Source organism: Anser anser, assembly GCF_964211835.1.
Source record: "Anser anser genome assembly, chromosome: 6".
NCBI classification, from domain to species: Eukaryota; Metazoa; Chordata; class Aves; order Anseriformes; family Anatidae; genus Anser; species Anser anser.
In genome coordinates, this window is record NC_139726.1 from 24,182,606 (window position 1) to 24,210,124 (window position 27,519).

Genomic DNA, 27,519 nt, shown 5'->3' on the forward strand with positions numbered 1-27,519 from the left:
AAAAAAAATTATTTACTTTTTCATACAACAGCAGGTTACTTTATCTTTTGCAAAGCTGTGTATTTCATAGCTTGTTCAGTAAATTCTGTCTGGTGTACCTAGATTATCTCCTATTTTAAACACTACATTCATTATAATATTCAAAGTAGTTTTAATCTCCTTTAAAAAAAAGACCATTCTATAATTGTATAACTTTTTTCTTTCATCTTCCATTTATCTCCCTCACTTGCAGCATGATTAATCTTCTTAGTTTCTATTCTTCCGATCCCATATTTCCCAGGAGATTTCTATGTATTATTATTTTTATTAGATTAAAATAGAATTCCTGAAACCATTTCTGTATGTCTGCTATTAATGTAATTGGGAAGGGACTCCCTGGGCTGCTTAATTTATTTATTTATTTGCTTGTATCCATACGCTGGAGTGCATTGTCATATATTGTTATGCAAGTCAAGTGGATTGGTGAGTCACTGTGGTGTTAGTCAAAAAAACACCTCATTTTACTTAACTCTTCAAAGGTATATGGTCATTGGTAATGAATCATCTCTTGACTTCACTGATATTTTTACTATTTCTTAAAATGTTACTGTGGCATATGTAGTACATGTACAGAACAGAATAAGGAGGAGTATTTACTGGCATGCAGGTCGTAGGCAAAGGGTGCAAACTAAATGCCAGTAACAGAGTTCTTGCATGCAGTTCAAGATCTGCCTCTAGCATTGATAATTCCAGAATTAGTTTTTTAATAACTACATAGTGAGTTTTGATGTCAGAAACTGATCAAGTAGTATAAAAAGTTAACAGGCAACTTTCAGAATAGGACTGCACTTTTATATACATCAGGGAATTAAGAGTATAGAAAGAGATGATAGCTGTCTTCTGATGATGACCTGCTACATAACACAAGATAGAAACCTTCACTTCCTGCAACAATCCTGTGATATCCAATTGAGCTGCACTATGTTTATTTTTAGCAATAATTCTGCTCTTCATTTTTACCAACTTTATTTAGAAACATAACACTATGGAAGTAGAAGAAACCACCTGAGGTACTGCTTTCAGCCTGCAGTGTCATATGCAGTTTTGTAGCGGACATTAAGTCCAGAAAGTCTATACAAGCCCTTGCTCTACCAGAAGTCAGAAGTATGCCCATCATCGTCTTATTGCATCAAAATCCCAGAAATGGAAGTGCAATGCACTACCAAGAGAGCAAGACCGTCTTCGTTGTCTTGAGGTACTGCAGTGACTTGGAAGTGTTGATACGTCTCCAGCAGTGTTCATACTCACCTGTCACATGCCATGCTGCTTTCTTTCTTGCAATCTCTCCGTAAGTCCTGGCAATTTGAGCAAGAGGAAAAACTTGTGCTTAATCCTAGAAAACTGTACCAGTCTTGATCTGGTGATCAGATCAGCCCTGGAAGTGTGCGAGTTCTTGATACAACTGACCTGTATCTTCTATACATCTCTGATGGTTCACAACTGCAGCAATGTGGTGGGGGAGAAAAAGGCCACTTTCTTGTGTGCACAGACTGCTGGCACCAAGGGTGGAACGTGATCCCATTCAATTAAGGAAAAAGAAACAGCAAACCCATTGTTGTTCAACATACCTTTCATCAGTGTCTGTTGTCTTTCCTGTGCTGTAATTTTTTGTAGCACTTGTTTATGATACAATGGATAATAGTAGATTTTGTCATAATTTTAGCTCATTGTATTTTCCAGGATAACAGTAATTAATAAGCAAAGTTATGTTCAAATAGGAAGAAAACGAAGGGAGGATTTTATGCGTTACAAAATCTAGTCAAAATAATTGTTTTAAAGATTCAGCTGTGGATTCTCACAATACTGCAGCTGATCTAATTTCTGAGAGAATTTATTTTTAGAGTATTAGTTTTATTGATAGCCTAATAAGATATGTGTGTATTATTCAAATCTTTGCATTTCAGTTAGTATACTGCAGGCGAATTTAGTTGTTAAAGGACTGATTTTTTTTAATTGAAAATTTACAATCTTTGTTTCTTTCTGAATGACAAATGACAGTAAATAATGCAACAAAGTCTATCAACAGATATGAGCACAATATGAGCTATTGAAGAACACTAATTATCTATACTTAGGGAAGGCCATTTCTTAGATGTATATACTCTGTTTTTCATTCTGGTACATGCATACTTTTAATTGGAATGCTTTCAATATAGTGCTGGGCTCATAGTTTTGACTTCTCTTTCTTTTGATATTTTTATTTGCATGACAAGTTTGAGGATGCTCTTTTATAAGTGATTTGTACTTTTCCTTAGTCTGGAACTGGTGCACACTTACCCTGTGTGGCTTCAAGGAGTGGGTGGCGTTGCCAGGTGTAAAGGAGCTGCAGGTAAACATCTGGTGGCCCAGCTGTGCTGCTCATGATAATGATGGATATACACCACCACATGGGACACTGTACTCGTCTTAAGTTATTGGGGGTTGGTTTTGTCCCATTGTTTTTAAGGGTGATATATTTGGCCATTGTATGCTGCATCTGACGAGGCTCTTCTGGCTCAAGAAAGAAAACACGAGCAGCACCTGCTGCTTTGCAGTAGCTTTGTAGTGCTGTCAGTCTTCACAAGCATGTTAGCTCTTCCAAAGAACAAGTGTTTAATGACACTGTTTTCTTCTTGGTGGGTTTCCTTTGCAAGTGATATGTTCCTTAGGAATGGATCTGTTTATTTTGTGGGACAGATCACAGTGACAAAAGTATTTGTGTTCTTTCCATGTACCTCTTGGAGTAGGAAATGAGGCCTGTTAAATGACAGTGTCAATTTCATTCATGTTGTTCTGGTGACAAATATGTGTGTCATATCTTTGAACTTGCTGTACAAATGCATAGACATTTTATTTTTGTCTGTCAACATTTCCATTTTCAAGTATTTATTAAATCATCTCAGCCAGGATGCTGCTTTTAATAATACCAAGTCTCCAGTCTGGTGCTGTAGTATATTTGAACTAAAGTATTTCTCTAATTATTGGTTCTTGCTAAATTCTTTCAGCTCACTAGATGTGTGAACGGTCAAAATCTAAAACATTAATTTTTCAGGATAAATAAGACACTTCAAAATTGAATAGTACCATTGTGAGTAAAATGTCTAATTTGTATGTGTGCTTAGGGCACTGCAGAGCACTGCTGGTATCGGCAGCGTGGAGCATGGGCAGTGAGTCACAGACATGCTACTGTCCTAGCTGACTTCGTAGGAGGGAGAATAATGCAAACCCTGCATTCCTCAGCTCTGGCTGCTCTCCAGGGGCTTTCAGGCAAGATTGTGCCAGTTGCTCTAGTGGCTTTTGTGATGGCAAAGCTTTTCTTTATTGCATTGGTAAGTCCTGTGACTTTTTTGGATATAGGAGAACACTAACTGGTGTTAGTGAAGAGTGAGATTTTGTTGCTACTAGTCTGTTTTAAAACTGTGACTTAGTGGTCTCTGACTCTTCCTGAGCTTTGAATTACAGCTCTGATTTGACATGGATGTGCCAGCTTAGCTGTATAGAAAATAACTAGGATTCCTTTTATAAATAAAATGATGAATCTTGGGTTTGTTCTAATATGGAAGCACAGTAAAATGTACAAATTTAGGAACTTTTATAAAACATCCCTCATTCCTCTAATTTCTGCCTTTCATTTCATTTTTCTTTCTATACATATGAAGAAAAAGAAAAGTGCTTTTTTTTTTTTGTAGAAAATATATATGCAGATGCGTAGTATTGTACCATTTTCTCCACGTCACAGAGAAGTGCTGTTTGAGTATTTGGAGATTTACAAACATCTGCCTCTATATGGCTAAACAACAGTTGGAAGAGAGGTAGTTTGACATTCACCTGCTATTAAAATACAATGAAATAGGTACAGGTCTGTAGGGCAAATACAGCAAAATGTAGGTATCGTTTATTTCTGTCCATTTCCTTAAGCTGTAGAATGTCATTGTGGTATTTACATTTGATGTTTTAATAACCTTCCATGTTCAATAACTCTGTCAACAGAGAGAATGTAGTTGCATGCAATTTTTATTTCCCTTGGAGTAGCAGTTAATATCTTGGAGTGTGGTTTTCTTTAAGGGAGAACTGTTCAGTTAATTTCTCAATTGCAGAGAACTGTATGAAGGTGTTAGTTTGATGAGTGCTATCCTGTGCTCTCTGTTCTTTTAATTTCTCCATGCTGCTTGGAGCTCCCTGATTTCCTGAAACCCATTCGGAATGGAAGTAGCAATTGCACTCTCCAGTTCGCAACCACATGGAAAAAGGAGAGATTCTTTGATGGTCAGTGACAGACATTTTGAATACCACTTCTCGTGCTATCTTGTTTAGACAGGTCTTTGTGGTGGCTGAATAGTTGAGGGTTATGAAGTATATGCTATATGACATGCACAATAGTTAGATCAAAAAGAGTTGAACTGACATGCAAATAGGTGTGGACTACCTGGATAATTCTGTTTATAACCTAGCTTCTTCATAGTGAAGTGCAATCAGTTTTGTTTAAAGTTTGTGAATACTGTTTGTTGGGGTGTATTGTGCTCAGGACAACATAAGGAATTGTATTTATTTATTTATTTATTTATTGCAGCCCTCTTTGTCTTATGTTAGTATGTGCTTCAAAATTGTAGGCAGAAATATCCAGGTAATTGATCATATATTGGAGTTTCTATTTGTAGCAGACTTTTATATGGCTTTAGTCAAGGTAGCATTCTCTTTTTGATTTCTAAATCATAATTACATACTGATGTAATGTAGCAAAAAGTAAGAGTGTTTTAGCTGATGAGGTAGAACTAGAACATTCAGTGTAGGCAGGTTGGTTTTCCCCCCTTCCTACATTTTATCTGGTAGGGTCATGATCGGAGGTTTTTTAAGAGAAAGAATACTAACTTTAGTTTATGTCCATGTGGAACAGATAATGTGTTTGTAGCTAGAAGATGTTTGAAAGAAAGGGTACATACAGCCTTTGGCTCTATTCCATTTGCTTGAATGTACCATCTTTTTGAACATTTCATCATAACTTCTGTGATGAGTCATTTCCGACTCAGGCAAAGAAAAAAAATATCTGTGAAGAAGCCTGGCTTTGAAATGATAATGACATCCAGGACAGAATAAAAATATGGAATGTTGGAAATCTGAATATCAAATTCTCTTAGCGTTTCCATTCTGAATGCTTTTATTTCTCTAGTGGATGAAGTCATGAAGAAAATCTTGCTCAAAAAACTATTTCCAGTTAACAGAAACTACTGTTAATCTGATAATAAAACAAACGAGTTAGTTGAATATTCTTGAAATAATTCGTGTTGTATAACCAACCAATTGTAGTTGACTTAATGAAGTGCTACATATGATAGGTTACTCTTCTGAGCTAAAAATCTGTGAACTGCTAGCTTTCAGTTAATGTTCCTCAGGATAGCAAGGGGGTAGTTGATTGCCATGTGAATGTATAAAGGTGGTGGTAGGGGAAGAGAAAGGCGACAGACATGTAAATTACAACCCTTTTGCTCTGATGTATGGAACATACAAAAGTGCAGTCCTTGTGGTCTTTTTGATGTAGAAGTGGTAGAACAGGGCCATTCTCCTGTCCTTGTCCCTCCCTATCCTGTTTTGAGTGAGCCTTTACAGAAAAACCCCAATGCTCGTGCCAGTTTTTGTGTGCTAGATAGGGGCATGTTCTGCATTCACTGTTGACTTAGTCTTGCATGTAGTCACAAGCCATTCACAAATCAGTGCTTTTTCTCTTTGAAAAGAGAAAACCTCTTAACTGCCAGCTCTACCTTGATGAAGTCCTCAGTGCAATAGGAGAAACAGGAAGAGGAGAGGAAAATAAGATACATGTTTGTGGTGGACAAACTATAAAGTAGTTTCATGAAGGTCTTGAGAAAACTTGCAAACATTTTAAGAAAATGAAACATTAATATTAGACTTTATATTGTTTGCTAGCTATTTGCTTTAGCTTTGTATTTTGAAGTCAAGGGAATAACTGAGTATTCGCTAGATATACATGGAAAAATGTAAACTCAGAATATTTTACTTGATGTTTCTCACTGGTGCTTTCCTTTGCAATGTCCCCATTTAGAGGATAGGCTGTATTAATAATTGTACTTGGCTGAATCAAATTTCAAAGACAATGTAAAGGTAGTTTGTAATGCATCCTCTTACTATCTGCTGAATCATCCTGCAATTGTGAGTATTGCAGTCTTAATCTTACGTTACGGTTGCTTGGTAATCCTTCTATTATTTGCACTTCATCATTCGGTTTTTCTATGCTGAGACTGTAAAGGAGGCCTCAAAACAAATTTGAACCTATGGGTATTGCAGGCTTCGATCATAAATTGACTTTCCTTGAGCATTTACTATCCCTGACGGTGCTGAATTAAAATTTCTGTGTATTTTGTAAAGCTCTCTTACCAAAATGTTTATGACCACTGAAAACTTCCCTCAGACTCATTTTATTACAGCAGTTCATTACCATGCACATGCTCTTGTATACTTGCTGCAGCTCTCAAACTTTTTTTCTGTGCCATTTATTTGTACTTTAATGGACATGACTATAGAAGTTGACAATCAACATTAGTAGGTAAAACGAATGATGTGGTCTCTGTGACATTCTTAGTCTTTGATTTTTTGGCGTGTAGATTAATACGGTTTATGGCAAATAACTGTGGTATCAGCATTCGGCTGCCACAGGAAGATTGGGTTTCTAAGGGTAACCGCTGTAGGCTGAAATGGCTTGTTTAAGCAAAAAAACACAACATATAATTACTTTGTTAATTAATATAAAAGCTCTTTAGTTTTCTATAGCTTCCTTTTCATATTCATTATAATGAGTTAGAAAACGATAGGGCATAATCATTATAAATAATGAAACAGGATTTTTGTTTGAGCCTCTATGTGAAAATATGGTCTGGGAAAACAAGCTTGTCCGCTCATAAAAATGCTTTGGGTATCTAACTCCCGCTGAAACGTTCTCTGGAGGTTGGTGGTAGAGCTCAGCTTAATGTTCTGTGCCAGGAACAGCATTTCAGGCAGGACAGTGTTTTATTGTGGAGCATCGTGGGGTGGGAAACATGTTTTATGGATCATGTTGACAAAACACAACCTCAACACTTAAAAGGCAGGCAAGAATAGTAATAGAAATACCTTTTCAGGCTATGACAAAGCCTCATATCCAGCTGTGATTTCCCTGACACCAAAGAAATCTTCACTTCAGTGTTGCCCTCTGGATGTAGCTCTGATGTACACTCTGATTTTACATTACTGTGCTGCAGAAGCCAGATTATATTTAGGAGCGGTCAGTCAGCAGCAGGATCTCTAATGTAGGTCATATAGTGTATTAGGAAAATACCCATATGAAATGTGACATAATTATGAAAAAAGAGAGATTTAATGAGATTTAGATTTAATGAGATTTAACTCTCTCAGAAATTCATGTGTGTGCGTATCTGTTTGTCTATAGTCCATACTCCAGAAGTCTCCACTTTCCCTCACCCCAGTATAGTAAAACACTTTGGAACTGTGCTTACAAAAACCTGTAAATGTTGATTCTGGGGTAATCTCTGGGATGTTTGGAGTTACCATTCAGTTTTGTCTTTGGAGTGTATTAGTTGCACAAACTCTTAAACTTTAGCTGGTCGTACTTTGAGACATTTTTTGTTGTTGTTGAGGTTTAAGATATATAGTAATACAACCATTGCAATATTAGCAATGACTCCTGCAGCACAACACATATATGTTGGTACAGTTGTCATATGTGTATCCTTTTAGTGGAGAGTAAATGCAACAACCACAGGTGAGGATGTACTCTGGAAAGCAAAGGATGGATGTGAAATGTGATGCTCTTGTGCTGTCAGCTGTGAAACTTCATGGGAGGATTGAGGCAAAGGTACTAGAGGAATTGAAGGCAGAGGAAATTTGAGAAAGTAAAAAATGTGTTGGGTTTTGTCAGTAATGAGACTACTTTTGAAGACTGGGCTGTCAAATGATAGACGTATGCGATACAGAGTCCCTGTGTGCTTGAGGAAATAGGTAGTGGGATTTTGTTCAGGTAATGGAAGCACAAATGCTAGTGATGTACTTGGTCATTTTGAAATCAGATGCGTATCAGCACTGGATAAAAACACAGAAGGGTATTTTTTAATAACACATTCTCAGCAGTTGCTGTAGGGCTGTAGAAAATTGCTTTTTTCATTTCTGTCTCTATTTAACGCAAATTGGAAATGCTTCACATTGTTGCTAGGAATTTGTGTACTTGAGTGCAAAGCTGCTACCTTATATTGTCCCTCAAACACTTCCTGATTGTAAAAGCTTCTGATGGGTTGCTGCAAAACTGAGAAAATGAATTAGGGCCATATTCTATTACATTTTGTTTAGGACAAAATGCTGGAAGCTGCTTGGTGCTACACTGAGAGTACTTGGCGCTTTTACAGCCACGTTTTTGGGTACCAGCGCACAAACTATCCTGTGTATACAGTATAGCAACCTCTCAAACTATTTGAGAGAGCAGATACATGTTAATTTTGTGATTTTCTCTGGTACTTTCTCCAGCACTTAAAAATTGTACACCCTGAATCTCAGTATATCTTTTCATTACAATTGCATCACAAAAGAACCAGCCGTTCTCCCCTTGAGCAGACTGCCCTGAATCTTGGGAACTGCTGAACAAGGTTAAAATACTGCAAAGTCATATTGCCTTCGTTGTATCTGCAGATGCAGCTTGGTTTGCAGTCACTTACTGGTCCTAATGCAGAGGTCTAATTTATGGTTATTTGTTACTTGCTAAATTTAGATTGGGCTGCTTTGCTTGCCTGTATTGTGAAACAAAGGTGAGGCATCATACAATTTGCTTTGTGTTTGAAACACATTTTTTTTCTAAATTACTCATTAAGTTGCATTTTAAAAATAGAATCCTCTGAATTACATTTTGGAAGTGAACTTTGCTTCCTTCTCATGACGGGTTTACAGGCTCGCTCCAGAAGGCTACTCTCAATATTAGAAAGGCTGTGTTTCCAGCCTGTCTGTTTAGTGTGAACATAATATAACCTATGAGAGTAAAAATTTCCAGGTGAATGCTTTCCGTGAGCCCTCATGCTGATGTGCCTGATGCCATGCAGAAATCACATGTGACGTTGCAAACAGAGGCAGGGGTAACCTAAAGAAGCTAGGAAGCAACAGACATATGATACCCGTGCCTAATCCTGCAGTCTGTCTGGGATTCGTGGACTGCAGGAGACCTGGAGCAGCTCCCTGTTTGGTTGTTCGTCCTGCTTGGGAAACAGATTCTATTTAAGTTTATTTTGTTTAATTAAAAGTACGTAAGAATTGCTTTGCCATTATGTTTTCTATTTGATAAAATGTGTTAGTAATGGAAAGATAAGTAGAAAATATGTTTTACGGGCCATTTATAGCAAAAGGACATATGGGAATTTACACTGAGAGGAAAATAATGGCATTGTGTCTGGGAGCGATGCTGTCAGCCAAGAAGTGCAGGTGGAAGCATTCCTATACTTCTATTCAGGATGGTGTGGTCATTCAAGGACAATGCTTTCACTGAAATGCTCCTTTTTTTGGGTGGTCTTCTGGATAGTTACCTTGCAGATGACGAGACTTTAAGTTAATAATTGGTCAGTCAAATAAATATTTCATTATAACTCAACTTTAATAAAAATAGTAAAACAAAAACACCGCCAAACACTTGGAATACTTCAATACTGTTCTTGCTGTAAGTTGTGTGCATAAAAACTTTATTATGGGAAATTAGTCATAATCCTTGTTCTGCCAGTGATAATTTCTGTTATTTTGATGTCCTCTAACTTCCCACAGCTATTTTTTTGATAAAGAGATAATAGTACTTCCATCACAACAGTCCCCCCCAAAATAAATAAATAAAATAAAAATCAGCCTTTTTGAATAGTTCCAGTAGCACAAGACAGAAGCAATGCCAACTGTTTTTCTGTTTCCTTTTTCAAGCTTGATCCTGCCCTGTTGATCATTCCTTTAGCCAGAATGGCAACGGGTTTAGGCTTCCGCTGCAGTTAAGTGAATCTTGGTCAATCCTTTGTTACCCTCACATGCATGAAAGATTGTATTTTCTGGGTTAGTAGAAAACCTTGTAGTTCATCTTACATGGCTTTTTACACATCTCACATGCATGTGATATAAAAGTAACTGTCTTATAAAATTGGAAATAGAGAAGAGGTTCAACAGTCAAGTCTCTCTGTTACTTGACTGATGTTCATGATCATCAGAGGGCAAGATGTTATTTTAGATGACATGAAGTTTTCATTTATAGGGTTATAGACAGAAGAGATTTCATCTAAATTCATCCTTAACTGATGTTACTTCAACCTTGAAAGTATTGGAAAAAAAATCTTTCATTTCCTTTAGGCATTAGGCAAGATCATGGTTGATGAAAAGATGTGACTTGGCTCATGACTGATGATTCATTCTGGCGAGCTGACCCAGGTAGAAATGGTCAGGACTGCAGAAGAGCTCTTTCAGCACTGTATGTTAACTTCATTAGTTTTCTGTTGACTGCAAGATTTTGCTTCTGTCCCTTCCAGTGTGCTGTCGTTGTGGTCGAGTCCCTGCGTTTGGCCATCGCGGGCGACGTGCTGGTTCTTGGCTGTTCATTTTGGCTTTAGTTTGCTGGGACGTTAATGCCTACCGTAGGGCAAAGTGCTCAAAGCGCAGCCTTGCAATTTAAGTCCACATTTGATTGCTCATGTTTGGTGAGCAGCTGACCAACTCAGGGCACTTGTCTGTGCTCAGGAAAAGATGGAAATATTTTTTTCTCTATAATAATCCAATCGCCTTCTCTCTCATCGTACCTTAAAAGAAGCAAATTTTCTCCTTCCAAGTTCTGTGATGTGTGTCTAACCTTGCTGAGGGTTTTATGGTTGGTCTGCCTCACTATTACTCAAAGTAGCTCTCCAAAAGGTCCCTAATGACGTCTACTTCTGCAAATGTAAAGTGTGAAATTGTGGCATTAGAGAGGAAGAACAATATATCATTTTATGTGTGACCTGTTTTTAAAAAGTTTAAATTCACCTTAAATAATCACAGGGCTTTTAAAAAGGTTTTTTTATCAAATGTTCTTATCAATGTAGTTAGAATGCAAACTATACCTTATAGATAATAATATAATGATTCAGAAAGTTCAGAAAATTAAAATTGACAAATTTAGTTTCCTATATTATACATGGAGTTTTTTAAAATATGTTTCCTTAAAGAAAAGAAAGGATTATATTTCTTTTTCTCAGTTAGTAGACTGATGAATCAAAGTTTCAAAAATTAGTAACTGAATGTGAAATACTGTATTTGTGTGGCGTTTTTAGTTAAGAATGTGTACTAAATTTTGATAAATAAGCTAAATTCCTTATATTAGTTGATAACATTAGGTAATAGTTATTTGTTGACAACATTTGCAAATTAGATGCAAACCTGAAAAATGATTTAGTTGTGAAAAAAGGAACTTGTTTCTTACTGGTGAAACAAAATAATTCCTCCGTGTCTCTTTAAAGTGGTATTGAAATTAGGCATTTTAGATTTTTCTCCTGATATCAATTTGGGAATCTTGTATTTGGGCACAAAAGAAAATGTATTAGTTCTCAGTAAATATTCAGCTAAAGCACAATGACAAACAGTGTTGTGCATAATTGGCAGCCACTTTCCATTTAGAGCTTGAATGGAACTGCTATTTCAGATCATTAATGAGGACTTTGTGAGAATTGATGGCAACTTGCAAACTGCATCTGCTGTGGCTGACTTTATGCTAAAATTAAACTTCTTAAAATGCTTTTGAGAGCTACAGATGAAAAGCATTGTGTAGGTGCTGGTGTTGCTGGTGTAACTCTAAGTCCCTCATTGCAAACTATTTTGCAAAGAAAATTACAAATAGTTTGTGATAAAGTGATAGTGCACTTCAGGTTTAGTAATATTGAAATGAGACATATTTTGCGTGTTGTTAGCCACTCAAAGCCACTCAAATTTTGTTTGGATCATGCTGAAGAAAAGCCTTCTCATATCTTGTCCCTGGAGGGAGAGAGTCTGGGGCATAGACATCTGTATTGCAGAGTGGTAGGACAGAAGTTTTTTTTTTTTTTTTTAATTCTAATTGTAGGTTCTCTTCCTTTATTCATATTTTTCCTGTGACTTGACTCTGCAGCCATGGCCTCTCCTGTGAAGAGCAGGATTTTGCAAATACAGAATATGTTTAAAATTGTTTTAAAAGAATTTGTTGCTCTGAACTGATAATCTGGGATGTGCTGTGTAACATGAAGAAGTGGGGCAAGTATAGAGCTTGGGCGAGAAATGGAAAGATAAAGCGCAGAGGTCATGATTTCAGTAAGTTTATAAGAGTAGCATAAAGAAAGAAAGAGAAAAAGGGACCTGGCATGGTCCTGAAATATGAAAGGGCAAAAGGGTTCACAGTGTGTGCTTCATGGTCTAAGGGTGAGGCAGAGGAAGAATGAAAAATACAGGAGTGAGGGCAGAGGGATGGGTCTGCAAGGTATGGTGTATTGTGGGAATCTGGGGTGTTCATGAGGTTGGCAGAAGAGGGAAAAAGTGAATCTACTGAAAAGTTGAGACATGGGTGATACGTACTAATGTGTTAGGGATTTGTGTTTCTGCTTCTCTGCTATCCCTACAAGTCTCTGCTGGCTAACACAGGGTATTCACATAGCATTTGGAGGATGGAGGCATTACTAAGCATTAAAGAGCTCGCAAGCATCTTGCAAGGTTGGTAGATATGATTGTTGATCACTAACACAAAATACTCCTTCTCAATGGCCTGTGTAAAATTAATGCATTTTTCAGTTGATTGACTGAGCTCCATGTACCCCATTTCCCAATTGTGTAGCTCCATCTAAGTCTCAATCTTATTGCTTGCTGCCATTGCACGCGTTCTGGTTTATCATGTGCCGTAGTCAAAAGCTATTTTCATGTGTTGCAAGTGATGCTAATGCAGCAGGTCATGCAACAATGGTCATCCCTCACTGAAGTGTTAAAAGACATGTTTTTAGAGAGAGATGAAAGGGGCTTCTTAGGTGGGCATTCCTACCCTGGGTGCTTTCTGTAAGACACCAAAAGGTACTGAATGTGAGAGTCCTGTCCTTAATTAAGGGAAAGTGTAAGTAGAATTTTTGTATATGGTGTTCAAAGAGAATAGCAATGTTAGGTGTTAGTAGGGAAGCATGATCGTTTCCCAGCCCAGAAAAAAAGTCATGGAGAGTACTGCTTGCCAGCTGGCACCTTTACTATATTGCCAAGTTATTGCTGTGCAATTGTTAATTGTGGTCGAAGCGCTTTTTTACATTTTCTAATTTACATTTTCTTCCTATATCGCTCAGACTTCTTATTATAATTTGTGAAGCCTGCACAGCCTCTCAAGGAGTGTGTCTTTGGGAGTGTGTCCTGCACAGCCTGCACTGGTTTTACATGCATGTGTGATGAGAGACGTAGAGCCGGTGAATATGAATATCTGAGCAACTGGCTATTGTGAAATGTGCCTGTGGTCAGAATAATAGCTCAAGCATGCCTCTGTGATACCGTCGAAGCACCTCATGCCTGCTGCTTGTGCTTCATGCATGTCCCCATGCTGCCCTCTGCCTGGTGGGAGCATCTCCTCGCCTGCAGCATTGTGGCAGTGGTACCTCCTCACCCGGTGGCCGCAGGGAGGACAGGTATGGCATCTTACAGACAGCAGGTGTCTGACAGTACTTAAATAGGTAGCCAAGGCTTAAAGTGGGAAGTCAGGGGTGGTTTGGTGGTCCAGAGGGACACAGGCATAGGGAAATACCATGTGAGCCCCTTCATCCAGACAGGGGTGAGGAGCACTGCCCACAAGAGCTGTTTATTCACTGAAGGGATTTACAGCTGATGAAGGGCAATTACTTGACTGTAAGCTGCCTGTGCAATGTGGTTGAGCAGGATGCTGAACTCCAGAAATGCACAAACAAATGTATTGCTATGGGAACCAGGGAAGTTACCACTGCAGCCAAGTAACCTTTCATCCTGGCTTCTCTTGGACAGAACACGGACCTTTCTGACTATAAAAAGTTTGTCAATTCCTTAATTATGTCAATTTTTGTCTAAAATTTGTCAACCTTGTTAAAAATCTTAAAAAGAAAACTGAAAACTGACATTAGATGCCTGTATTCCTGTGTAAATACTAAATATGGTGTATTTGTGCACAAGCAACTTTTGCGTTTGAGGAGGGATGTTCCATGTAGTTGGCAAGTTTAAGAAGGTCCCTTGCCCAAGTTTTGAAGTTAGACATATTTAAAGCAGAAATGGCATATGCATACTTAATAATGCAGAAAAATTATTTTGTGCAAGAACCGATTAGGATTTATGGTCACTGCCTGCCACTGGATGCTTTTTCCTTGATATTGGATGTTTTGCTAAATTATATTGTATATCTCTAAGAGTAACGAATCTTGAAAATTCCCTTGACCCTTTTTATGTTAGATGGCCACAGTAGTCTCTTCTGGTTTTATAACCTGTTTATGTACAAAAATCAATACATATTAGGAATAGTTTTCTGTCTATAATACATTTTGGAAATCAATAACTGATGGACAGTGTACAGCTTTCCCATGATGAGAATACTATAGGATTGCAGAAGTATTTTTTATGGGCAAAGTGCCTGAGGACATTTCCATTCTCATATTAGTTATGCTCTGTACATAGGTGGAATAAATTTAATGTTGTGTAATTTCAGCTGAAATTACTAATAATGTTGGAGGTAGAGAATTCCTGCTATGACAAATGAATGTTACTTTTGAGTGTTTTTACACTATGTTTTCTGTCAGTGCAGCTGAATGCTGATTTATTAGTATTTCAAAAGTAGGAAGAACTAAGCGTATTTAACTGTTGATGTGTGCTGGTCTTTGTATTAAGTAATAGTGTGATGATAGGAAATATTATGCATTGCCCTCATGGAGGAGAGCTGTGATAACCAGCTGTGTATTACAAGGAAAGTTGTTTTGTTTTGTTTGTTTGTTTTGTCACTGATTTGCTCTGTCAGGAAGCTACTTTTGAGCAATCCACCTGTTCTTGTGCTCAGTTTAATTCCAGTTAATTTATCTGAGACCTTGCAGGAGCTTCAGAAGCAATTATTCCATCTCATGGTCTTTTCAGCCACTCCTGTGATTCCTAATGCTATTGTAAAGCACTCGAGACATTTTTGGTGCTGCTTTGGCACGAACTGTAATAGTTTATTTTTCTGTCTTTCTCATGAAACCATTCACTGAACGAGTTACAAAGAAATTCACGTAGTAATGAGATAAGAAAATGACTTTATGATGTGCACCTGCTCTTTCATGGACACATGCTTTAAATATATGTCAGTAAGACAGTTTTCATTAAAGTAGTAAGAAAAATATTAGCAGTGATGGCAATATATATTTCTGTTGTGGCTTAACCCGGCTGGCAGCTAAACACCACACAGCCGTTCGCTCACCCTCCCCCCTCCCTTTCTGGGATGGGGGAGAGAAACGAGAAACTAAAGCCTGTGGGTTGAGATAGAGACAGTTTATTAGGACAGGAAATAAAATAATAATAATAATAATAATAATAATAAGAATGTGTAAGAAACAAGTGATGCACAATGCAATTGCTCACCACCCGCTGACCGATGCCCAGCCTATTCCCGAGCAGCCGGCCCCTCACCCCGGCCAGCCACCCCTATATATTGTTCAGCATGATGTCAGATGGTATGGAATACCCCTTTGGCCAGTTTGGGTCAGCTGTCCTGGGTCTGTCCCCTCCCAGCTCCTGCTGCACCCCCAGCCTGCTCGCTGGCAGTACAGAGCGAGAAGCCGAAAAGTCCTTGGCCTGGTGTAAACACTGCTCTGCAACAATTAAAACATCAGCATGTTATCAGCGCTCTTCTCATCCTAATCCAAAACATAGCACCCTACCAGCTACTAGGAGGAAAATTAACTCTATCCTAGCTAAAACCAGGACAATTTCTCTAGACTTTATGAACATCTAACGTTGTTCTGTACAAAGTATCAGGCTTCATAAATGCCTAGAGACATAGGAGGATAAAATTGTAGTCCTTCAAGTGGAGAGATTAATGGGGTGCACCAAAGATCAGAATTAAGGAGAAAAAGTTTTATTCCTTTCAGTTTATCCTTCTTTTTCTGTTTTTCATTTCATTGTTTGGTTCGTTTGCAGTACGGTGTAACCTGACCTTATATGATGGAATAGGCGATCAGACTTCCCTGTATGAATACCTGATTCCAAATTAGTAGCAGTGGTTGAGCTTTGGAACATATTTAAAACAAAACAAAACAAAAAAAGAATTCCAGTCTTGATCAAAAAATGCCTACCCATCCCCTACATACACCCAGTATAAGCCTTAGTGTATTTTATTAGTGTTCAATTATTGCTGCCATTATATTTGTGTGCCTTATTTCTAATCTGCGTATTTAGCTTACCCTTCACCTTTTTTTTTGTCCCATTAGTTTTTGTTATATCTTTTGAGAAGAATGCTAATAATAAATTCCTTCTCCCCCATGTAGTGGGCTATAGATTGTTATGCAGTGACCGTTTAATCTTCTCTTTGACAAACTAAATATATGTACCTCTATAAACTATTTATTAGTAGTGATGTTTTTCAGTCCTGTCGTCACGCTCATGGTTCTCTCTTGAACCCATTTGTGGATGTCTTTGAAATGTTGGTGGCAGAGCTGAACACAGTGATTTAGTAGCAGTCACAGAGGTAATACAACCTCCCTATTCCTTCTTGATGTTTCCCAGATTATATATAAGCTATTAACTATATTATCCTGTGCAGCTGTGATCTGCCGTGACACTTAATGTTTGTGAAACTAATTGCTTCCAAGAATGAAGTTCCCATTGTGTAATTGCACCCTGTTTTTTGTTCCTGGATGTGACCATCAATTTAGCACCCCAAAAAACTAGGTTCTTGGAAGCTCTGACTGATCCTCCAATTTTGTGCATCCCCACTCCATTCTCTGTGACCTGAGCAAATTCCATCAACATCAAGTTTGGATTTGCTCCCATTAAATGCAGCATTTATGTTGGGACAGCAGTGACTTTTGTGGCATCCTCCCTACAAGCATTTGATGATGCACTGTTCAAAATTCAAGATCAATAAAATAGGCAATTCTTAATTTGCTCTGAGACATAGGAATCAAAAATTTTACTTGGTAGGTTTGAAACGCAGCAAAAATGTAAAGGTGATGAGGTAGTGGAAATACAGGATGCAGGGAAATGACACAGGATAATAAAAAAGGCAGTAAAAGGCAGCCCCTTTATAAGGTAAATTAAGTTCTGTGCTTTAGATCACTAGCCAGTTGAAACTCTTATTTGAAAGAAACCTGAGTCTTTAGGCTTCTAAACTATTTTCTTTGTCCAAGTTGCCCGGTGATTAAAAAAAAAAAAAAAATTACTAAATTAAGCAAAAGAGAAGAGGCTATTTTTTTTTAAGAGTATTTTTTTAAGAGCTTGCTGAAAATTGTGTTATTTTATCCATAAAAAAAATCAAGATGCATGAAACTTGCTCTCTTTTTCCTTTAAATGATATTCTGAGTTTTGATTACAATTTACTGTCTCTTTATGGCTTATATTAAAAATCTGAAAAATGTAATTCTTCAAAAATTTTTCACAGAACCTCCTTCCCCTAAAATATTTTGGGTTTGAAAAAGGGTTGGAGGAATGTGACAGTGTGTGATGACAGTGTTTTTTGTTGTTGTTTTTGTTTGTTTGTTTGTTTTCCTGTCTAAGGCTGTTTGAGTCTTATGGTCTTATGTCATCCCAGAAAGGATGATAATGTCTAGCAGTTAATATTTCCTGTTTTATATCTAATTGGGTTATAGTGCATATTTGTATTTGTGTATTTGTAAGTATGTACGCTGCATAATCCTCTACTCACAGCAGTCTGTTACAAATGCATGCACCACAGGTCAAAACGCTGCCTCTGGAGTATGTAAAAATTTCCATGCCATGCAAATCAATAGTACTCTATTATTGTGACAGCCTGAGGAATGAGGAACAACAAAGGAATCCTAATGAAAATCCTACAGTCGCTTCAGCTATTGAAGCAATCCTCAGAGGCTGGAAATGAGCTGAGGGCTTAATTTGAAATTATCATCTAAGCTGGAGGTTTTGGACATGCTGGAATGCCACTAATTGCCATGTGTGCTTCAGGGATTCTGGAAGGGCGGAAAACTCTGCTTAATCATGTAGGCAAGCAGAAAATGGGAAAGGCAGACGCTGTACTGACCTCTTCTCGTTTGAATCTGATTATCTGCTGTTTGACCTCATCCATCTACTTGATGAAGTATGTTGTAACTGTGCATTTTACAGACATAAATGCACACAAGCAATTTTTAAAAATATTATTTTTATTATTACTATTGAGCCATACCTAGACTAACAACTCTGGAAAACAAAAACAAAAAAAACCCATCAGTGTTAAAGAAATCATACCACATGTGATGTGTTGGGGAGCACCAAGTCCCATTAGAGGATGGCATTAAAGTTAGAGCATTTCAGTGATGATTGTTGATGCTGCAGTCTTCTGTGGAGTAGGCACTTTAAGTGATAGAGACTATATAAACAAACAGACCCCCTTAAAAACAAAAACAAAATGCACAAGGATCCCCAGTAAAAGAACCAAAGCAAAACCTAAGGACTGTTAAAAATAAACACTGCATTTAATAAGATCAGTTAAATTAGTCACCATTTGGGGGAATGCCATGTTAATTAGTTTTAATTTCTTTGATAATTCTTTCAACAAATGCTTGTTGTGGAGAGTGTCAAATGTAGGGTTTTAAAACATGGCTGCTATGAAATTCGATTTTTTTCCTTCATTACTTTGGCTGCAATATTGAGTATCAGTCTAGAAGAAGTGATAGTGTAATTGGGAATAGTGATACAGGTTTAGACTTTGGTCTTAAACATTGTGTTTTAGCCAATTAATAATCTGATCTAGAAAATTTTACAGAAAATTGCATGTGGAAAATAGGTAAGGACTACTTTTGTCTGTCATCAGACAACTAGATATGCATTTGTTATTCAAACCTTGAATATGCAGCTTTTAAAATACTTGAAAGAGCCAATGGTAACATAGCCATATGAATTATGGTATCTTCTACCTTAAAAAAACATTCAGTGCTAGTAATACTTACCATTTTTCTTAGTCATTTTTTCCTACTCATAAATATTGGACCTGAAAATCATCAGTGTTCTGTTAGAGCAAGAGTGTTGTTTTGGTATCTGTCTAGGATTTAAAATGAACTGGTCAGAGCTCTAGGACCTGAGTTTTGATGACTATGTTGAATATTAGCCATGAAAGTTATTACTAGAACAATTATGCTATTAAAAATGTGCTAAAAATGTGGGAAACTGATTTTCCTGATGGGAATTACTGAATTGGTGAATTTTAAAAAGAAAAAGATGCTCTTTTTTTTTTTTTTCTTCCATATTGCAAATATGCCTTATGTTGCCAATAATTCTCCTGAATCCAGAACTGGATCTGTATGATTTCTAACAGGACCTGTAAATAAAATATATCTTCAAATTAATTGATTAAAGCTGTTTCCTAAAAAGTTGATAGTTTGCTAAAGTGATAAACCTATTTGGAAAAGAGTTTTGTTTTTGGTTTGTTTTTGTTTGTTTGTTTTTGATGTAGTCTTTTTAATGAATTATGTTTAACAAGACATAGAAATGCAGCAAATATTAAGTCCTCCATAAAACCTTGTATCCAGAATAGCTATTTCTGATTTTACCAGAAGCAGAAACTTGTCTAGAGTGATGGCAATCTGGTAACAGTTATTTCCTGGACAGGTGGTTTTGAGATGCAGGATCTGACACGAATTTTTGCTTAGCATTATGCTAAAAATCAGTTGAAAGTACAACTGAAGAAGTTCGTCATAGCCAGTATCCTCATGTAACCAAATGAGGCTGTTAGTTACCAAATGCAGCTGTTAAATCGTTGAATCCAGAATTGTTTGCTAGATTGCTTGTGCGGTCTCTTCTCATCTTTCAGCTTCTTTGGGCTTAGTTGTCGATCAGATTTCACACTGTTTTTTAATTCTCTTGTCTCTGTACACCTAGAGCATGTTACAGAGTTTGTCTCGCTCAGCTGAATTGTAAATGCTGATGTGGCTGATTCTCAAATAGCGGCTGTAAAGTGATTGATTCACTGCTTTATTGAGAGAGAGAGAGAAGAAAAAAAAGGCAAATTGTTTGTTTCCCATAAATAAACTATGAAACCACCACAGCATTACCACAGCATTGAAATGTGTTATTTCTATTATATTCTTGTGTTTGCAACATTCGGGATCTGCAGCAGAAGCGTGGTTGTGATTTCCCTGTATGAAAGGTCAGCAGTTAGAGGGGGAGAACATGCAGTTGTGTATTCCTTGTAAAATGACAACAGAGGATGGGCTCCACTAGATGCCCGAATACAGAATGTGTGTGCCATACAGCTGCAGAGCACCACATAAAACCTCTTCCCTCCCAGTGAAAAACAGCCCCATGTTGACAGATCAGCGTGAAGAAGCTTTGGTTGGAATAATGCCAGTGACGGTCGCATATTTTTATTTCATTTATGTCCAGAGACTCCATTCTGCACCCTATATTGTCTTCTCAAATTATTCCAGTACTGCATAAGATATTGAACAGACTGTAAAGTGTTCTGGGCATTCTTGCAGAGAAGAATCAATCAAGGGAAACAAACAGCCAGTGAGAAACAACACAGCATTTATTACAGAAGTCTGCTGTTTGAAGCTAGACTTCATTTGGAGTTACCCATTGAAAACTTCTATTTATATGAGATGCAGGTTTATTTATAACTCTGGATTTATGCAAGTCATGTATTTGTATGTTTTCATTATTTCCACTAATATTTTTTTACACAAACTTTTCCCAATAGAAATAGCCTTTGCCCATTCTAATCTCTCTTTTTTTTTTTAATTTTAGCTAGCAACATAAAATACTTAATTTTAAAATGAAAATTCGCATCACATGCAACTCTAGATATAATTTATTTTCTTTGCTGAACAAGCTACAGAGTAATGAATTTTTATATTGAGAACAAGTGCCTTCTCAATATTTCTGTAAATCTGAAAGGTCCAGTCTACAAAATTCTCAAGAATTTCTTTTTAAGAGATGATAAATAATACATATTATTGTATCATGGGATAGAAGTTGAAGAGAAATCAGTATGTAGCTCTCAGTGCTTTCTTGCCTTTCAAACTATTTAGTGTAACATTGTGTAATAAAAAAATAATCATACTACCTCTTGGTATTGGATAGGTTATTTTGATGCATCTGAAACAATTGTTTCTGATGGTAGAAAGCAGAACTTCTGGGTTGATATAATACCTCTATTGTCAAAAAAATATGAGAAATAAAGAAAAGAAAACATCACAGTTTTATTTATTTATTTAGCCAGAAAGAGACCAAAAGAAACCACAACCCTTTGTGGATGGAAAGAAAATGAATAATCACTTTGTTTTTAAGATGTGTTTAGTACTTGACTTAAGACACCAGAAAAAAGGGCAAAAACCCCATAAACCAAAAAGAAATGGAAAAAAGTTACTGTGTATTAAAATATTTTAGAAGTAGAGGTAGAATAAGGGAATCTCTATGTTTCCACCTCCTTTTTTTTCTGGACTTGGAAGAGCTGTAACAATTGAGATCAAACACAAAAACATTACTGGAAAAAAAAAAAGCTGAATTCAAAGGCTAGCTTGAAAACAAGCACAGTAGGAGTGAACAGTAAGAATTAAGTGTATTAAGTGTTTGGTGGTTAAACAGAATAAAAAGAAAGAATAAACAATTTCTTGATAACTCAGTAAATAATCTATAATCGTAAGTGTATTTCTTGAATAATTTCTTATTGTTGTTTCCATACAGTCATTGTGTACTCCTTTATGAATAGCAGCAGATATAGATGTTTTGCCTTATATGGAGGATGTTACAGTCATGGCACATGGTATTTTTATTTATGCATTGGAATTATAACACTTCACTGCATGTTCTGGTTACAAGACTTGCTTGCTCTGTTGGACTTTGGGTAGGGCATTTTACCTTTCTATATCCGTTGCTTTACCTAGAAAATAAGTAAATGATTGAGAAAAGATTGTACTGAAGAATGAGTATTTTTTTAAATAATTGCTAAATAACCAATGATGATTTACATTCAAAATAGTTGAGATGCCAAATAAAAAAGCTGAAGACAGAACTCCCAGCTAGGTGATTGTCACTTGCGATGACCAAAATCTCTGTGCAGTGTCTGTTTTTCGCGTTCTAGGAGGTCTGTTTCTCTTTGTAAGTGATTAATGTATTTCCCACCCTAGGACCTCATGGCAAAGTAGCTTTGAAGTGAGCCAGTCACATTTGATGGGCTGAATCAAGTGATGGTCCTAAACTGATGGTGGATTTTAGCAGTTCGTGAGGGATTTAGCTGTCGTGGTTGCAAACTGCAGCCTACAGGTCAATGATAATTGGATAAGAAGCAATTAGTATCCAATGGCCAATTTTGTTACCCTGATTTCTGAAGGGTAATGCCATTCTGTTTGAATTGCCCAACTGAAATCACTGAAAATAATTTCAGGTTTAAGATGATTTCCTGTGGTGTAGAGATGGTAAAATTGACCTCCTACAATGAATCAGACATTTTGGTCTTTGTCAGGGAACAGTATCAGAACAAACGCTCAATTATTAGAATAATAATATTTCCCCGCTCAAGATCCTAACATCACAGTTTTTGAATGTTTGTCTTAGATTTTCTCGTATTTTCTAGAAGTACTGTAGAAATACTTGTAACACAGTGTGTGGCTTGCTTCTGTTCCCACTGAAGCCAATAGCAAAATTGCCAGTGACGCTTGGAAAAAAGTGCATGAAAAATGCCTCAAAAGCATTGGTTTCATTTTGGTAAATTGAATTGGTTGGGCAAAAAATTAGATTTATAATTGTTTGCTTCAATCTTTGTTACGGAGAGAGTGGCGCCTCTTTACATCAGTTTCACTACATTTATTCCTTCTAACATGCTCTAAAAAAGATGTATTACCCAAATTTCAAGCCAGAATTGGAAGATAAGCTCTTAGCAATGTAGAGAAACAGAATCCAAACTTAATGTGCAAGGACAATAACAAAAAGCTCAATACTAGCTCTTGCTAGTTTATGTAAATATTTTTGTTGTGTTTACAGTGCTCATTTTCTCAACTATCTTGTGTTTTTTAAGTTTTAACCCTGAACTGTTCTTCTATCAGAAATTTCTACATATAAGTAATTGCAATTTTGTACTGAAGTTCTTGCTGCTGTTAAATAGGGCAAGAAGCAGTTTGCTTCTTGTAGCGTGAAGGGTAAGATTTTGTTTTATATGTCCTTTTTGAGAGCCTGCTATTGACAAACCAGTGTGCTTTAAGTGAGTTTTTGGTAAGCTTCAGGCTCATGCTTGGGAAACACCACAGAACCACTGGGAAATTTGGTTCAGGTGTGACTGTTTTATTTGGCTTCAATACCATTCAAAAGAAAAAGCAGATACTTCACAGAATTGCCAACCCGGTGAGAACAGACTCAGTGAACTGTTTCTCCTGAGTACCTCTTGCTAGCTTTGTGTTTGCTTCTTACAACAGCACCTATGCTTCCGGAAAGCCTTAAAAAACTTGAAGTGCCAGATCGCTGTCCTCCTGTGCCAATGCTAAATATAAATTTTTCCACATGAGTCAACTGAGTGAAGATCAGATGTTTTAAAAAGCACTTGATTTTCATTTGCCCAAAGGCAGCTCTGCTAAAAATTTTTCAGTGACCTCATGACTGGAAGTGACTGAAAATTTGTCCTTATAGCTATTTCATAACTCAACTGTTCTGCACAGCTTTGTGAACTGGGATTATTATTTCAGTGTTCTGCTATTTCTAATTTTTGTAATTTGAGTCATTATTTGTAGGAAAATTTGCATAGGTCTTGAGACATCGTCAGTACACAGCCTTGGCTGAAATTTGCCTGATGCACTTGTAGGATATGAAAATGCTGTGAAGCTGGATCAGCAGTCCCTGGTATGCTAGGCTGGAAGGAAAAGCCTCTCAGAATGCAACTTCATTATATTTTCCCTCCGAAGTTCTGAAACAAATATGTTGTGCGGCCTTTTTTTTTTTTTTAAAAAAAACAGCACTGCTGGTTAATGCTGTTCATTTATTCCTTAGAGACAAATGTCAACTTTCTCCTGCTCATTCCTATGATGAAAGATAAAGTTCAGTACTTCTTAGTGAAATGTATTTTCTCAGGAAAAGTTGATTTGACCTGATGCTGGATGTTTTAAAAATGCTAAGTGTTTTTCTTGCCGTATACAACTTGTTATAAAAATGCAAGATTCGCAGCGGTGCCATCATGTATACCTTGTCTTTAACCAAATGCAAATGGAAGTCTTCAAACAGGAGTGGCAAAACAAGAAGAATTACAGTAGCTCTGGAGGTGGTTTTTTTGCTTGTGGTGGGATGTTTTTTGTTTTGTTTTGGCTTTTGAGGCTTCAGAGTAGCTGAGCATAGTGCAGAAGATAGCTCAGATTGGGGGGGAGGAATGCACAGCAAAGGGAAGGCCAGTTTAAAACTAGGGAAAGAGAGGTGGAGGAGACAGATAATAGTTTCATGCAAAGGACATCATTCAAAGAACGTTCTTATCCAAGGTTAGTAGAAGAACAGACACAGGATCTATCAGCTGAAGCAAGTCTGAAGTTATCTGTTAAGGTCCGAGAACTGTAACTCTGTTCCTGAACCGTTGCAGCGTACTGGTGACATACTCACAATGTTTAGTAGTGTTTATAATCAACGTAAATATCCTCTGTGCTGCTATATGTATCTAAGTTTCCGTTCTTGGATTGAAACTAAAGATTTGGGTGAAGAGGAGGAGTCAGTGAGAGAAAACTCGTAAAGAGGTAATGCACATTGCAGTGGCTGAGTAAGCAGGAGAGAGAATGTCCTTGTGGCTGTGGTGGCTTAGCCCTTGCTAGCAGCCAGGTGCCCATCCAGCCTCTCAGTGGGATGGGAGGAGAAAATAGGATGGGAAAGTATGTGGGGTGAGATAAAGGCAGGGAGATTGCATACCAATTACTGTTGCAGACAAAGCAGTCTCAACTTGGAGAAAATGAATTTAATTTATCGCTAAATAAAATAGATCTGGGTAGAGAGAAATCAAAGACCAAATTAAACCAATTTAAACCAATACGTTTACGGGATGTGGCAGTGGGTGGTGGGTTACAGTCAATACAGAACAGTTTTCCCTGCCACTCCTTCCTCCTCATGCTTTTCCCCACCCTGGCATGGGTTCCCCCCAAGCTGCAGTTCCTTCATGAATACCCATCTCCTCTGGTGCGGCTACTAAGGAGTTTGTTGATAGTGTTATGGTATCATGCAAGACTGGGTTATCGATCCCCAGTCATGGATTGTAAACTTTGCATGAGAATTGCTGTGAATTGCCTAAGCCTTTCCATTTTTTTTTTTTTTAAATAACACAACATCACTTTTATCTTTTGTGAGAATGCAGAGCAATGCATTTGTGTTTGTGTTGGGTAATGTTAGGAAAGGAAGTAAAAAAAATCGGGAGATCTGCTGGAATAAATAGTGACTGTCAACAGATTTCTTTCCTGCAGAACTATTTTGGAGCAAAGGTGTCTTCATTCACTCTTTCACATCTGTTTTTTTATTTATTTTTTATTATTTTTTATTATTAAGGTGCAGTTCAGCTGAGTTTGAACTCTTTTTCGTCTCTCCGTAAACTGTGAAACAGAAGGATGCAGAAGAGTATCCCTTGCTTTTTTGTACATGAATGGTAAGAGCACAAGACCATTACTACAAGTTTGCTGCAAAGATGAGTTCGGAGGAGAAGAGTATATCTCCTGCTCACAAAACATCCACTCCATCACACAGAAGTGCCTCCTCTTCGTCATCATCTCAGAGAGATAGGAGGCAGGTAAGGAAAAGATCTAAATGTTTGTAACATCTGGTGAAAGGATTCATTTATTCCAATAGTATGGCAGTTTGTTGTTGCTGGCTCCAAATTCTCTTCCTCACAGCACTGGATATTATCACTACAGCCAAGAACCATTGCTTTTGTGTTTTTTTTCCCCACTTCCCGCAGGGGTTGGAAAAAAGATTCAGAAGCAACATGAGCACTAAGTGTAGTACTGTAGCAGGAAGGATATAATCATGTGGACAAGTAGGAAATGAGCTCTAACATCTTTTGGGAAGTGGGTTCTTTGGCAGCATGAGCCTACAGTTGCTTCAAACTGTTTTTCCTCCTAAATGAATATCTCTTTTTGTTAATCTAACTACAGAGATGTATTATTTCCACAGCATATTTCAATTCCACTTAAATGTTTCATTGTTAATCCTTTATGGAAGCACATAACATTTTAAATACTTGGTTTACTACAAGTTTACACCAGTTGCCCCCACGTCATGCAGTGCCAGTCTAATTGTTAGACTTCCATTATCAAGAAGCTCTTGTTCATGTGGATGTATCACACCTTTTCTCCAGGATCCCCCTCAGACAAGGGCTGTGTTATTTCCTCTCAAAACAACCTACATATTAATGTGTTTTTGTTTGTTTGTTTGTTTGTTTTTTGAGAGCTGGCTGTATAGTCTGGCTCCAGCATCAGTGGGGGCCATTTGGAAGCATCAGATCTATTATCAGATTTCAGATAAGTTGTTACAAATGCAATAATTTATACTGAAAATCTGATTAGACCAAAAACGTACTTTGAAGATTGGATCTATGGAAACCTTCAACACTAAATCAGCTTCTAATTTAACAATTAAAAAAATAAGAATTTTGTTTAAAAAGAATTTTTATATGTAAGAATCTTACAACTTCATAATTTTAAATAATGTGAAAATATTATTATTCATGCAATACTGACTTCTTTTCAGCTTGACAAGAAAAAGAGGCAGGAAAAGAACTTAAACTAGTGTTTATGTGGTATACGTTTACTTGAATGGCAATAGCTTAGGAACGTTTTCCAGCTGGGATGCTTTTTACTCAGCTGCTGATAGTTTTTTTCTTACCTGACTTGACTTGTAAAAATTTTGATGAAAATTATAACATTTATGGCTTTGAATGTAAATAGTCTCACCATAAGGTATGTAAAAAACATTAAACAATCAAAAGAATTCTGATGTGTGTTCAATAACAGGCAGGAAATGTGCCTGGATTTTTAAAAATAATTTCCATTGCCTTTCAATGAAGGCAGAAATGTTTTCCTCACAGATGATAAATACTTTCCCTTTCCTGTTGTACAGAACTTGGGATAGCTGTACTCAGTTAAATCTCAGCACATAGTCTCCTCTTAATTTTTCAGTAGTTCTGTTTGAAATCCAGAGTTCTGACATCTTTTGTGTGAAGTGTCAGTGTATTTTATTAAACCCAAAGAAAATGAATGCAGGACTTGTGACTGAGCTGCTGAGCTCAGCTAAGAGCATATCCTCTGAATATTCTTTGTAATTATGTAGTTTGGTAGGATCATGCAAGAGAGAATGAAA

At 37.1% G+C, this 27,519-nt stretch overlaps 1 protein-coding gene across 9 annotated transcripts in view; it reads left to right on the forward strand.

Moving 5' to 3' along the window:
* OSBPL6 (oxysterol binding protein like 6) overlaps window positions 1-27,519 on the forward strand; it is a 99,101-nt gene that overhangs the window by 16,431 nt on the left and 55,151 nt on the right. For all 9 annotated transcript variants that reach the window (XM_083841016.1, XM_083841012.1, XM_083841014.1 and 6 more), the window contains one exon: window positions 25,714-25,951. In XM_083841016.1, coding sequence (XP_083697142.1) covers window positions 25,808-25,951 — 144 coding nt within the window. In that variant the 5' untranslated portion in view covers window positions 25,714-25,807. The remainder of the gene's footprint in view (window positions 1-25,713; window positions 25,952-27,519) is intronic.